Source organism: Echeneis naucrates, chromosome 16 (assembly GCF_900963305.1).
Source record: "Echeneis naucrates chromosome 16, fEcheNa1.1, whole genome shotgun sequence".
In the NCBI taxonomy this organism is placed as follows: Eukaryota; Metazoa; Chordata; class Actinopteri; order Carangiformes; family Echeneidae; genus Echeneis; species Echeneis naucrates.
Genome location: NC_042526.1, coordinates 5,771,823 through 5,787,640, shown reverse-complemented (window position 1 = coordinate 5,787,640; position 15,818 = coordinate 5,771,823). Strand labels below are relative to the sequence as shown.

Genomic DNA, 15,818 nt, shown 5'->3' with positions numbered 1-15,818 from the left:
TCCTCGCTGCTGCAGCTTATTTGAAAAAGTAAAATGCTAAAAACACAGCTCAAGAGGTTCAATATCCAACTACTCTCATCTTTTTTTTTTTTTTGGGTGACTCTGCACAGGTTTCACCGAGGCTAAAAGTGCCTTTTAGAATCGATGTTGGGATTTCATTGATTGCTTTAAAAACGCACCAACAACTGGTTTACGTGACTGACCTTCTAAATCCTTGTGAGCAATAATGGCACCCTGATGTGCTTGACCAGAATATCCAGACTCAAACCATCACACTCTCTATTACAGCTCCGATAATTAAAAACAGTTTGTGAGTTTCTCTATAATAAATATTCAGTTATTTCTATCATAACCCAGATGCTGATACTACAGGCTAATTACTGTAAGTGAAGCTTTCACTCTTTTTTAACAGTCAGGAGGGACTTTCTCATCGACCTGCCACACAGAGAAAAGCTGTGTCTGACAGCAGCAGCTGTTGTTTCAAACAAAAGGAGGAGGGAAGGGAAAACCAAACGTTCCGTCTGAACAAGTTTACTCTTAAATAATGGACGCCTTATGGTCATTTTATGCCGAGCCACTTGATAATTATGCAGGATCATGTCATATATTGTCAATGTAAAAATAGTATTAAGTGATCTGGTAACCAACTTCCTATTGTGGGTTTTTCTGATTGAGGGTTAAATTAAGTAGAAGAAACAGCTGACCATTTTGGGATTGATGATCTTTCTGGCTGAGTGTTAAATGTGAAGACTGAGTTACGTATGAAACTATCTCTAGCTTAGCCAAATAAATAATAATAATAAAAAGGAAAAAAACCCTCAAAACTAACTGGGATCAGTGCTGAAAGTCCATCATTGCGCTGTTAGGCAGATTTATTATTTCAATTATTTTATTATTACCATTATTTAATTACTCACCCATTTTTAAATCCGAGCCAGTTGGTCTGTTCCTACAACTCATTATGCAAAGCTGAATTCAAGCAAAAACCAGAGTGGTATCAGTTTTCTCATCTCGCAGCAAGAAAGCTTCCAAAATTTCTAAAAAAGGCGTAAATCACTTATTGTACCACTTGACTGCTTGCACATCTCCCTTTCCCTGAAGGTCGAATGGCATTTCAGTTCGGCGAAACAATTGGCGAATCATTGTTGTGGGAATTTTCAGTAACGGCTTTATTAAATTAGTGCAAAAGACAGACGTAACTCATTCAAAATGTCATCTTTTTTCTTTACGGTGGTCTTCCACACAAATCCACACGCTACATTCTTTAGATGAGCGCAAGAGAAACAAGCAAAACTATCCACCAAAGCCACTGTCTTTGTTTTCTTCTAACACATCTTCTTGTGACTCGGAATGAGGGATGGAGCGAGAGAACGGGAGAGGGCAGAACTGACAGGAGACACAACTGAACCTAAACACGTGGCAGTCATCAAAACAACACTTCTGATTCTGCAATTAATCACAGGTTTAAAAGTAAAAAATAAAAATAACAAAAAATTTTACAATAAAATATTCAACACATCAATAGCATTAGAAATAGTGCCTAAAATTCACAGAAAAAAGGTTTCCTCTCATTTTTTTTTTTTATTCACCCACTGAGTGGGTGACCAAACAACTTGCAATCAAAGTACATAAGTTAATCAATACTGTATTTATACAATGGTAAAAAATAAAATATTTATATAATTGTACTTTTTTTTTTTTTTTAAGGTTTACACCGTTACTATAAAGATATACTGTTTTCCACTCCATGACAACTAATGCAATAAAAACAGAAGCAAATTGAAGAAACAACTCCAGAGAGTTTCTGACTTTGAAGGCTTATGGCTAACACCTTGTCCTAAAAGACCACAACGACTGCAGACAAAGGAAAAACAGGCTTTGCTCTTTGCACTTAGGGGGGGAGGGGGGGGGCAAACCAGATCGAACACAGTCTGTGACCAGGAAAAAAAAAAAGGAACACATTATTTAAAAAAAAAAAAAAAAAAAAAAGTCAATGCTCTTTCCCAACCAGGACAGTAGCTCAGCCTTTGCAGTGTTCCCTGACCCACCGAGAGACAGAGAGTAGCCAACAGACGGGGAGACGGGAAAGGTGAGGCAGATAGATAGAAAGTGGGGACGATGGGCGAGGTGAGAGGGAGGAGGAAGAGGAGGAGGTGGGTGAAGCAGTGGTGGGGAAAAAAGAAACGGAGAAATAGAGGTAGCTATGGCAGGAAAAAGAAAGGCGGTAATGGAGCAAGACGTTTCAGATGCACTTTGGGCAAAGACCAGAAGTTTAATGGTGAGGTCCAACGTGAAGTAGATTTATAGTGGTTTTTATTTTTGTTTTTCATTTTGTTACAATATCAACATACATGTTTCAAGTATCTTGTACAGATGTGGCATGTTGCCATGAACGCTGCTTACACCCAGTACCAGTTTGATGGTGCGCTGCCAGAACACAATGAAAACTAGAAATGATAATAAATAAATGGGAAAAAAAGAAATAGAAAAAAAAAATCAATGTTAGTGCTGAGAGGGGAGGACAGATGGAAGCAAAAAAGTTAAAGTGAGTCAAAACTGAGTCAGAGATGGTAGAAGATGAGACAACTGAAGTTAGGAAGGCTAGATGCAACAAAGAAAGAAGATGTAGAGAAGCAGACGAGAGTGGAAAGAGGATAAGTGAGATCTTTTTCAAAAAAACAAACAAACCCACAAAAAGAAACAAAACAGAGTGGTGCTGTACAGCAGTTGTGCCAGTGGGGATTGTGGATATTTTCTTGTTTGATTTGTCGTGGTGAGAAGAATTCTTCACACTTCTTCTTTTTCATCTTCTTCTTCTCTCCTAAGCCTGGGTTGCATGGGGGAGATAAGTCGTTGCTTTTCAGTGTTGCGAAAAAGGACTACGGGAGTTTTCAGCAGAATCTACAGGCCTGGTCGGACAGAGGAAAAGAGAAAGGAAGAGGGGATGGGGGGGGGGAGAGGAAAAGATTTGCGGGAAACAAAAGAGAGAAGATAAGAGATAATGTAAAGGTCATCCATCATCACGGCCAAATGCACTCAGTTACACAGGACGGGTGATGGTGGGTGATGGTGCAGCGTCAGTGAGGACGGAGCGCCGCCGTGTAGGTAGCTTTAACGTGAGCGTGAACCTTCCTCCACACTTGAATTACAAACACCTCTCTCCAAAAGTTGGAGAGCAGAGAAGTGTGCCGTGTTTCTGATTTATCATGCCATCCGGAGGTATTTTCTGAAGTATCAACAGTGAGGATGAATTGGCTCCTCATATGTACTTATAGGATACAACATTTATTTCTCTTATTTCTTTGAGAGTGATTTTAGATCGCGTTGCCATGAACAGCTCTGAAGCCGAAAATATGGGCAACTTGTCTAACAAATTAGACTGGACTGAACTGGATTCTTAATTCTGTGATGACAGTCTGTCTCTTTTCTTCCTGAGAACCTGTGAGCTTCATCGGACACAGGTCAGGACACGACGGCGTTCTCCTCGGCGATGAGCCCTAGCAGACGGTATGCTCTCTGGTAACGAGACAGTTTTGTAATATCAGTCCGGCAGAATTGCAACACACTGTTTTGAAATTTGACTCGACACAAACGCACAACACAAAGTCACAAATGCCTGCAGCGGCTGTGCACACTTGTATACACGTGCACAGCGTGGAATGAAATGTGAGAGTTTATTGATTGCCTTTCTGCCGGAGAGCTCTGTCCTATTCTCCTCTCTATTTCTGACGTGTTCGGAGATGGCTGAGGATTAGGAAAAAAAACCTCTTCACTCCTGCTCGCCATTTTCCGCCTTCCCTCCCCTCTTTTTTTCACCCCGTTTACGTTTTCTGATATAATGGAATTAGACACTTTTGTCATCAAGTAAAGCTTGAAGACATACCAGAAGCCCAAAGTATTACGAGTAGTTGGACAAAATGATGAAGTTACATAGGCAGATCTCTGAACTCAGAGTGAATAATTTGGTAACACTTACTTAGCTTCCACTTAATTCAAATCGGACTTTACTGTAATATGAGCACTACATTTATTACACGCTTCACAGCCACACTTGAGGAAAATCAAGGTTGGCAAATAACTGTTAACACCTTTTACTCCTTTGTCAGTGCACAGCTTCACATATTCTGAAGTGATTTTATATTAGAAAAAATAAGACTTTTAAATCACTATAGCAACTAACTTTGAGCTTTTATCCATAAAACCACTGTTCTAATCCACTTTTTGTGCGCTAGTTTCTCCCAGAAAGAACCTCCAGATTCTTTATAGTAAATCTGCATAATCAGCTGTGATAAAGTCATGTGCTGCTGCTTGGTGGTTTGCATCTGTATAGAAGCATTGAATTATTTTCTTCTGTTTTTCTTTTTTTGGTAATATTATCTACAGTAGTTGCTAAGACAGCATCCTCATGTGCAGCTGTAGATAGCAGATTTGGTGCCCATTTTAACAGCTGCTCCCAACTTCAAACTCCAGTTACAACCCGTTCACTAGGTGGGAAAATGGGTTACAAAATTAAGTTGAAGCAAATAAACAAATTCAAATGGAGATAACTGAAGAGCTAATGTTAACATGCTTGTGTTGTGCGTTCCATAAAATGTTTATTTTATTATGAAAACTGGGGAGACTTAGTTCTGGATCCGATCTAGTGACTATGTTATTGGTGAAAACACCAGAGAAGCGCTCTGGTTCTTTTCTGGGTTAATGCATAAGCAACATAATGGATCCACGGGAAACTAATAGCATCTGCAATGATATTTTACTAAATCAAAAGACGTGACAATGTATAGAGACGCTGTATAATGACAATAAATCTTATCTTTTCTTCCCCGGTCGTATTCTCGTTTTGATGTTGGATACACGGTAGGCTCCGGCCTTTGTGTTTCAATAATTCATCAGCAAAGAACACTGTTTAGTAAGTTCATAGTATTAAAACTTTGTAAGAAACTAAATGTCAAACGATGGTTTTTGACAGCACTGATTGGGTGCAGCAGGAAAAGGTGCTTACATCAGGAGCCTGTTTTTGTTTCAGTTCACGCAGGATGGTGGTGTGCTTTTCACCAGAGGATCGGCGATATTGTTCCAAATGACGCCTCCTCTACCGCACACCTCATTGGCCATGCTATGGTGGAAATCTGGCTTCCACGTTTCAGTTCAGTAAACACACGTAGAAAACTGACTGCGAGGGGCAGACGGCTGATCCCATTGTTCTTCACAAAACGTGGGTAGAACGTACGGTAATAGCCCACCAGCCCTGGACATGCTCTCAGATGAGGTCCATTTTCAGACAGTGGTGTCTAAAGCAGCACTTCAATCTTTTCCTCAGACGTCTGTAACTCATACTTTTTTGATTGCATGTATGAGATTTCCTCTTTGGTTGGGGAAAAAATAAAAGCATTTTTCTGCTGTTTCTCTCATTCTGAACCTGGTGAGGAACCGTTCAAGGTTAAAAAGAAAGATGTTGGCCATCATCTTTGATGGTAACAGTGATGTCACTGTCGCGTCTGATCCTTTTTTTTACACACCAACTTCCTGCACCGGTCTACAGTTTATATTGTGAATGTATCATTGATTGCCTGGAAGCTTTAATGTCCTGAATCTGAAATGAAGCGACACTTTCACTTCTATGTTCACTTCACTGACAAATAGTTGTTTGGTGATGTGCTAATTCAATTGGCTTCCCAAGACTCTGCCACTTTCTATTTTCTGTGCCTTTTTTTTTTTTTACAGTTTTTGTTTTTGGGTGTTTTTGTCCCTGTAGGTTATCGTTTAAATGTTTCCTTTTTTTCTTTTTGGATAAACTTTCTGTCCTGGTTACAGCAGTTCAGTTTGTTTCAAAGGCTGTGAGGAAAAGGTTGTTTATAGTCGCACACGGAGGTCACTGAGTCCGTGTCGGTCTCATGCCTGCCACTTGTGGAGTGATCCATAGTACTCTTCGATCATGTCTCTTTCAAGCTGTGAAGCTGCAGACAAGACAATTCACTTGAGTTATTTTCACCAAAGCTTTCGTGTACGTCGCTGTATTTTACTTCCTGCGGCTTTTGTTGTTACTTTTTGTTTCGGTGTATTTTGAGCTTTTAATCCTGTTTGTCAGGTTTCCACTTTCTAGCAATTTCCAGAATTATTTGTCTTTGAACCAACAGTGGTCTGGGTCGTGTGAACTGTCTGGACAACCGTAACATTTCGATCCTGACGTTATATTTTCTGCTGTATCGCTGAAGCACCTGTACTCGGATGTCTGATAGGGCATCGTCACACAGGAACTTCTTTACTGTGGTTCCACAGCATGCGTCACGCTGAGCTTACGTAGCCTGATGTTTAAACCTGGACTATGTCTGTTAAGGGGGAAACTAATTGCTTGTGTTTTGTCAGATGTTCTTTTGAAAGATTTTTTACCTAACGCTGAGTAAGATGCCAGTTCTCCTTCAGTAAAAACCGTTAGCATCACATAATAACTCTGCTCTTTGGATAATAATGGCGATTCCTCCCAGTCTTTATCGTCACTTTAAAAGGCTGTAATTGCTTCAATTATTCTCAAATTCATCACAATTTAGTCCAGTTCTTGCTTGTTTTTGCTTTGTTTCTAAATGTTCATGTGGTTTTAAAAAACAGAAATGTGGACCACAAAGTTGTCACGCATTATAATGTGGGCTACAAAGTATAACTTGATGCATTTACACTACAGCAATACAGCTTTAGCCATGCCTTCACAATACTGTTTAAATAAAAATTTTGATAATGGTTTGTAATGAGTTCTTAATTGTTCTATTAACGACTGAAGAAGAAGGTATTGTAAATAATAAAAAAAAGGTACAGTGTAAATAATTAAAAATAGCTTTTTTTTTTAAAAAGCCCAATAAATGCTTAATCAAGAGCTACATTTAAATGCGTTTGTAGTAAGGGCAGATAATCCTAAATAATTCCAAGCCACCATTGTGTGTGTCTGGCATTTACAACGTTTATGGAGCCGTGCGATGTAAGCACTTGACAGTAAAGAGTGTGCGACCTGACACCGCTTCACCATCTTTGTATTCTCGTTCGCTGACTGTGACTGTGTGAAAGTACGACACGCTGGTGCAGAAAAGCAGTGGTTTCACTGAAGAATGGATCAGGTGTACCACAAGCAGTCTGCCTTACTTAACAGGCTTTTCTTTAAGCCTTGCCTTTTACTGCTAATCTAGCAAAATGCATGCGGCAAAATGTGGTGTAAAACAACCAATTTGGAGGTGGCAATTTGTCATAGCTAGTGTTTGTTTCTAAAGGGTTTACTGTTTTTCTCCATTTCCATTGTGATTGCCTGAGTGGGTTGCACTGCTGCTCTGTCGGCTGCGGTCACAGCTCTTGTGTGCTTTGTTTCGTAAGTTGGCAGTCAGTATCAGTCAAACAAACTCATCAGCGGTTTGAACTGTTGACGCGTCATCCCTCCCCCATCTCTGCCTCACTCTTTCTCGCCGGATCGCTCTCCCTCTGGATGCGATTAGGGGGCCGTCCCTATGAATGTGAACTGTAATTTTCTCAGACATTATGAAATGAATTGAACTCTGCAATTTAAAAAATTCTGAATGGGATTGACTATCTAATGGGGGGGGGGTTATAAACAGGAGGTGGTTGGGACTGATTTTTCTTTTTTTTTTTTTTTTCTTCTTCTTCCATCTTTCAGAAGGATCTGGCATAAGTGTTCCCTGAAAGAGAGGAGAGAGAGAGAAAAGTGGAGAAACACTTGAAGGCTGTCAAGTCTCAGATATTGGTTTTTGCAAATCTAATGAGACTCTGGCAGCCCTGTTTCACCTCACATGAAGAACTGGATATGAAAGAGGAAATTCTCCCCCTTTGGCAAAAAAAGTCAAGGTCTTGACATAAAAATACATTGCTGAATCAATTCACTTCAGCTCCCATGCAGATACAGGCTATGAACTCAGGTTAGGGACAGATGAAAGAGAGAATTAGGAAGGAAGAAGGAGTGAGAAATCGGGGTATGAACGCATTATAATGACTGTGGCTTGGTTATGAATAAGTTACTTGTGTCCCTACAGCCAGCAGGATTAGCTCCTATAGGAGCCGGTTTTCGAATGACTCTGGCTACGCTGCGTTTTTTTTGTTCTTTTTTTCCCTCCTGCTGTTGCTGTGGTTGTCGAGCTGTAAAAACCTTTCAAAGGTGAGCAGGAGTATTCACAGATGCGTACTTGTGAATAAAAGGTATGAATGTGACCTTTTTATCCCATCCAGCATAATTTTGTGACATCTGCCAGCTACTTGTATGTACAGTATAAACAATCTCAGGAAGAATGTTCATAACCTTCTCTGTCGCTCTGGTCCAACACTACATGGAAAAACATTTATCTGTAGCAGAAAATGAACCCATTTCATACAGGAATACATTGATTCAAACTTCCTTTAACCATGTGAATGGACCTGACGGAGCATTACAGGGATTCACTGATGATGACTTATCTTACTATCGCCACTTATTGTAAGCCTCTGTGAGTAAAATCACCTGCTTAAAGCGTAAAATTCAAATTTAACAAGCTGCAGGAGGCATAGCAGAATCAAACAGGACGCAGGAGGGAAGAGTAACTATTTCCCAGTCTTTTAATTGCCGAGAAGAGAGGAGGGTGACAGTTGATTAGCCCAGGTATGTCACGGCTGCGAGACGAAAACGGCGGCATTGCCGCATGAAGGAGAAAACATTAAAAGGGAAGAGAGACAGCCTGCCAGGGTAACATTGAATACAATGAAAGTTAATGAGCCTCACACATCCAGAATTTAGAGATGACTCATCGAAGAAAACTATCTAGTGTTTTCTAAATAAATAGCTGATTGTGATATTCCAAATCTTATAATGTGAGATTCTTGGGTTTGGCTTTGTTTTTTCAGTTGTTGACAGCACAAAAATCTTTAAAACCTTCTTAATTTACTTGCCACACATGATTTTTGATATTTGTGTGTTCTAACAGTGACCACTCATTGTGTTGTGGGCTCGCTGAAACAATCAACCAAGAGCAGATTATTGTATGGAATAGTCACTTAGAGTAACTGTGAGTACTATGAGCTCAAGCACTATAAACACACACAAACATCAGGGAGTGACTTTGAAAATCCAATTCAAAATAAAGATAGACTTTTATCTCTTTACTTTGGGCTCAATATAATCCCTCAGCATCAGGAAATAAGGAGCACAGACGTCATTCACTTCTAACAATGTTTTCATTTTTGCTCCAGTCCTGTGGGTTTGGACTGTAGAATGGCCGAGCTGCCTCTAAATGACGGTATATAATGACAGACAATGTGGCTCCACTTTCTCCCACCACGCAAAAATGAAGCCACAATATCCCAAACCTGAATTTTCCTAGTTATGGTCAGTTAGCAACAACCGCTCAGTTACACTCTTTAATTGTCTCTGTATGGTAGTTTCTGTTGTGAGTGTTGTGAGTCAGGAAGCTGTTCCCACTTGGGATTCAAAATACCATCACACATGTGCAGCATGAAATCAGTTCATGGTTGCGCCACTTATTAACCAGAGCCCTGGATTTCTGGGAGAATCCTTCTTGCCCAGGTTCCACGCATTTTCAAACCATCATGTTGTCTCGAGGGGCCTCAGAAAGAGTTTGACTTCCTACTGATTGGGTGAAGCTGCTAATAAATGGTTAATCAGCTCACCTGCCAAGTTTTTTTTTTTTTTTTTTTTTTTTGAACGCATCCTCATTCTCTGACAGCTTAGAAGGAAGTCTTTCCAGTTTGGTCGACGCAACAAATAAACTGATCAGGCTTTCAGGGTATGATGGAAAAAAAAAAAGGCAAATTAACAGCTATTTTATAAGAAATATTGAGTTTCTTTGGTTGCCAAAAAAAAAGCTCTTCTGTTGAATTTCTAGTGATGCAGTTCCAAATAAATTTTTTTTTCTGCCCACACAGCTGTCAGATCTGTGATGATGAACTTCACTTAGTGCACATTAACCACTACTGATATCTTAATGATCATAATGGCATCACTTAGCACAATGAGCCGGAGTGGAGGGCAATGATTAATAAAGTTTAACAGAACTTGTGATTGCCCGAAAGCACATTAATGGCTTCGTTTCAAGCAAATGTCCCAGCAAATCATGGTGCTGACACACTAGAGAGGAATGGCCACAAGTAAATGTCACGTTTATAATGGTTGTTATTAGTTATACCTCTTTTTGACAAGTCTATTAGGAGGCTAGAAGGTTTATTCAATGGATACAAATGCTTTTATTTTAACATCTTAATGTTATAACATGTACAAATCAGACTTCACTGTTCTCATTAATTTAACTTCATAATTGTGGTGATTTTTTTTTTTTTTTTTTTTTTTTAACTTTCCTTTTTGGCAACTTCAGATTTGATGAAAAGTCCCACTCTATCCCGCCGTAACTATTAACAGATGTAGCAACACATGTAGCAGTGCATCATTCATAATAAATGAGTAAAACATGAGTGCAGACTGGTGCAACAACTTTATATTCATCAACTATTTATGATGCCTTAAAGCTTCACTTGCTAATGATCAACAAATAATTCATCGAGTGCCAAAGTAAATATGATGGATTTTTTGGTTCTTTAAAAGGTAACATGCATAATAACAACATGAGTTAGTGACATAATTATGCACTCGCAATGAAAATCAACATATTCAAATCATCAAAGACATTTCCAATGTTTACTAAGTAACACCTCATTATGCTTTTCATTAATAGCTCGTAGTCTGGTAAGACATCAGTTGTTAATTACACTGCAGTTACAGCTGAGTTGGCTATAGAATTTATTTGGTTTTAACTCCTCAAATATCACAGGGAAAACTTTTTACATCTCAGTTTAAAGATCAAAATCTCCCCCAGCTTGATCTGGAGACAAAAAAAAATAAATAAAAAATAAAAAAACACACACACAAAACCCCCCAAAAAACAAGCTTTCATTTCACTCTGGTATGAGGTCTCTTCAAAGAAAACTGTGAAAAAGTCATTTTTACAAGAGTAAATAAGCCCCTAAACAGCCTGTCTCTACAGCCGAGAGGGGATTAGTGTAGAGCTGGAGAAGGAAGAGGAAAAGTGGCTGTCAGAGCAAAGCGAGGGATCAGAGAGGAGGAACAGTGTGGACTGAAACCCCGGGAGGATGGAGGTAAATTAGTGGCATCTGGGTTGGGAGTTGTTTGTTGGCTTTAATGGCAAATGTTTTGCTTTTACCCTCTCTCTCCGCTTTAGTCTTAGAATGACATTATTACGCTTGCTGAAATTACAGAGAAAAACAGGAAAGACCGGGTCATCGCAGTATGCTCCAACAGCAGAGGGGGCCTGGAACCCATAATCCTGCACAAAAAAGATTTTTAGCATGTGGATTGAGCTTGTAGACTTTATTAAATTGAGCACACGCCGGGTGAGTTTGGCACAATGTAGATTGAAATGGTTTAGGTGTGTTTGCACAAGTGTGCGTGTGTGTATATTGAGAAAAGGCAGAGAAGCAGGAATACTGCATCAAGTCTGCCAGAGAATATAATCATCATTTTTGACCCATTTTCACTTCCCTCATTAGCCTGATTCATACGCGGTCACTGTGGGGCAGCACATTAATCTCTTATGTCCAGTTACGGCCGCTCCACATATGTGTAAAATAAATATTCTTTACATACTATACATCTTTTGAAAGATTATTGCCTCCAGTCGCGCATCATCAAGTTTAACTTTGAGCAATGGCGAAGGTGCTGTGAACTCATCAGTGCACATGAGCACTGATAGGGGGCAGTGTGGTCATCCGTGTTGACTCCCCCACCTGTGAGATGCATTTGCAGGGAAAAGTAGAGCACTCCTCCCTTCAACTACTCCTAAAATCTGAAATACTTCCTTTTTTTTTTTTTGTTTGTATGTGCAGTCCGTGGGAGTGGTTAACGAGCTTCACCTCAGATGACCGACTGATGCTTTCACATGTACATTTAACACGTTGTGTTGTTTACATGCATTTCCACAGGATGGCAGGAAAAAAAAATGGCATAACTGCCACCTTTTTTTTTTTTTTTTTTTTTTGTGATGTGTGTGTTTGTGTGTGAGCCTGCACACTGATCACAAAAGAAAGGCTTACAATGGAAGGGAGTGAAAGTAGGCCCCTCTAAAACCTAAGGATTTAGCAGCCAATCCCTCAACGGCAAACAAAGGTCTGGTAAGCATTAGAAGAAACAGTATATGTTGGCGCTCTGCGCACGCACACACACACGCACGCGCACACACACACACACACACACAGGCATAGGTTCGCCCTCGCTTTCTTGCCCTGCAGGGTTACATACATTATTTAGAGGTCTGAAGAGAAACCTCAGTAGAGAGTTGTGGCTGAGAGTGAGGACAGGAAAAAAATAGTGAGGATGTGGGTCTACTTATGGCCGAGTTACTGAGAGGAATGATGCTGAAAGAGACGGTGGGAGAATATTATGGAAGGGTGTGATCCGGCTCATGTTGGAGAAAATATCATCATATTAGGAGCAGGATTCAACACCCACGCGCCATTTTAAATCCTTTGGCTTTCGGTAGATGAAAATCTGTCAGAGGGGCAGAGATGATCCACTTTTTACTCTCTTCAACAGAAACCAACATGGTTCATCAATCCCCCCGAGTTTATGGAGACTCGGCGAACTAATCTCCCTCATTCTGTCTTGTTTGCATTTATAGAAATGATAGAAACGTGAGTCAGTCCAGTTGTTTTTGGCGAGAGTACCATTTTTCAGATGGAACACAAAACCGAAGCACTTGTTAAAATAGCCTTTTCTCTGCATAGGTTTTTGATCTCTCCTGTTGATCCTGTCTCTGAAATACATCAGCACTCACATACACAGAAATATCTTGCCCGCAATCCAAAAAGACACGCACACATACATAAAATGCCAACTCTAGAGAGACTGTAGATTATGTGTTCTCTGGAGGGTTTAGCTCTTACACAGGGGAGGCTGAGAACAACTACATGCTCTTGTTTTCAGTTTCATAACCTCTCACACAAGCTCACACTGAGAGCAAACACCTACTCTGTGTTCAGTGCTATTTGGCTTGGGCAGAACCAGCATCACATTTAGCTGCCCCCCCCGCCACATCCTTATTTTGCAAGGGAATCTTGTGGACTTGGACTTGCTGATGTATTAGATCGTTCACCTTCAGTGCTTTCCAAGTTTTTTGAAACCGGGATGCCCCTTCATTGTGAGTTCTATTTGCGGTTTGAGCCGACTAGGCTCCGCTGCCACATGTGACAGCTCTTCCCCGAGGATGAGGCATACCAGTGTGCGACGGTTTACTTCTGCTATCCACACAAACCCATATGTTAAGTAACTGTCACGTCATGGTGTGATTTCAGCTTTCAGGTCTGACCATCTCAGGCTGAAGGGAAGGCCAAAATGTTTGCTCTAGCAGTCACCATTTTTAACTTCGGCGCACCCGGATAGCTTGGAAAAGAAGTCAGAAGAAAAACATGTCCCACAATGACAAGCGTCCGTCTAGGATAGTGTTTGTGTGTGGCCTGACAGATATGTGACACATTTATTTCAAGTTTGATCTATTTTAATATTAGATTTTTGTCTCACAAAAAGGTTTTCTGGAGTTTCTTGGTAAGATACTTAAAAAGTAAATAACCCTGATGAATAAATTCTTCATATAATTATCCAAGACCTACTTCGGAGTGTGTTCCTGCTCCTGTTCCTTGTTTGATTTGTTATTTTGTCATTATACAGTTTATACAGTTCAGCACAGCGGCGTAGTGGTTATCGTGTGCGTCTTCTCCCCGTGTCTGTGTGGGTTTGCTGCAGGTACTCCGGTTTCCTCCCACTGTCCAAAGACATGCATGTATAGGTTCACTGGGGACTCTAAATTCACCGTAGGTGTGCGTGTGAGTGTGAGTGGTTGTTTGTCTCTGTCCTTGTGTGTTGGCCCTGCAATGGACTGGCGACCTGTCTAGGGTGACACCGCCCCTCGCCCAATGTGAGCTGGGACTGGCTCCAGCAGCCCCCCGCGACCCAGAAATGGATAAAGCGGTTGAAGATAGATGGATGAATGAATGATTTTACAGTTTATACACAAATTAGCTATAACATTATGACCACAGCCAGGTGAAGGGAATAAGACCCATATTATTTTTTTACATGCTTGGCAACAAATGGACATTTTGTCCTTCAAGATTATGTGTTGGAAGCAGCAAAAATGAATAACGATGCGAGGAGGGTGTGGACGCAGTGCGATGCTTTTGGCAACTCTCTGCTCCTAAACCTCGGGTCCTTCCTTTAAAGTGGATGGCACGCTGACATGTTCCGCCTATATAAACATATCAAAGCATGCCTCTTCATGGAAACTGCATTTACAGTTTCTGTATCTGAAAGAGGCCTCTTTCAGCAGGGTAATGCTGAACTGCCACGCTGAGGAAATAGTTCAGGAACGGTTTGAGGAGCACAACAAGTTCAAGGTGTTTGTACTGGACTCCAATTTCTTTGGATTTCAATTCTCTCCATCCAGCCTGCAGGATGTGCTGAACAAACAAGTCTGATCCATGTAGGCGCCACCACCAAGTGCCTGTTGCTAATGTCAGTTAGGCCCCAATCCTCAATCGGTCAGGGTGTTTTGGCACCAAACGGGGGACCTACACAATATTATGCAGGTGGTCATAATGTTATGTTTAATCAGTGTACACAGTATATAATGCTATGTTTGTGAGCAGGTTTCAGAAAAATGTTACTGAAGAGTAGAAAAGAAGACTTTCAAGCTGTAGACATTTTTTGTCTCTGTATTGGAAATCATCAGAAGAAGGAAAAAAACTGACAGTGGCGGTGGTATGGAAGACCTAAAAAGTATTAATAGTACAGCTGTCAGTGATGTTTCATGGAGCACTGCTTTATTGTGACAAACATAAAGAGAGTATGGTTTGATGTGACATTTCTAAAGCAAAGCAGACCTTGATTAATTTAAGAAGTGGTCAAGGTGCAACACAAAGGTCATGCCGATGTTTATATAATATACAACAACTGACACGTTGCTACGGCGCTGAAAATGCCATCCAAAAAAATAAAAAAAAATCTGTAAATTTTCAACCATGATGATCACAATATGGTAAAGAAAACAAAGTGAAAGGCTGTGTGGTTCAAACTATACAGAGGAAACTGGTTAATGGTACAAATTCTTTTGAATCACTTAAACATGCAATTTAAAAAGAAAAAAAAATGTTCCTACAAGGTGGTAACTGTGATTGGTTTGACTTTTCCATTACACAATATTCATATTGACCAATGGAGACAGAGTTAGAGACGGGGTGCTAAGTGGTAAGAGTAGACACAGACACAGGGAACCGGGGAAATTAAGAAAAGCTGCGGTACTGCTGTGTGGCCTTGCAAACTCTACGGATGTAGCCCGGTGGGCAAAACAGAACAAAACAGAAGAGTTTAATCTTCACACCTTTATTCTCGTCTCCTTTTCACACCCCTCCCCCTCAGGCTCTTTCCATTTTTCTTCCCATCATCATTCTCCTGCAGGGTCAGAGTTCAGCTTGGAGATAAGGGAATTGAAACAGGATCTTCTCTGCCTCTCTGTCAGACTATCTAACCATACACTGAAGTGATCAGTCTGCTCTATCTGTCCCCCAACACGGGTCACTGTGATGAGGTTGAGCAGGAGTTGTGTCTCTGGGCGCTCGTGTGTGTGTGCCTGTGTGCGGAGATGTTCTGCATCTGAATTGGCGGGACCTCTGTTGTTCATCTGTAATACTCTCTGAGCAGAACACACACACACACACACACCTTTTCTCTCTTTCTGTTATCTCTGACCTCTATCTCTAGGCTACCACTGTTCCCC

At 40.6% G+C, this 15,818-nt stretch overlaps 1 protein-coding gene across 1 annotated transcript in view; it reads right to left on the bottom strand.

Moving 5' to 3' along the window:
* Positions 1–2,717: 2,717 nt before the first annotated feature.
* Positions 2,718–15,818, bottom strand: part of cdh13 (cadherin 13, H-cadherin (heart)) — a 268,654-nt gene continuing 255,553 nt past the window's right edge. The window contains exon 15 of the mRNA XM_029523215.1: positions 2,718–2,909. Coding sequence (XP_029379075.1) covers positions 2,902–2,909 — 8 coding nt within the window. The 3' untranslated portion in view covers positions 2,718–2,901. The remainder of the gene's footprint in view (positions 2,910–15,818) is intronic.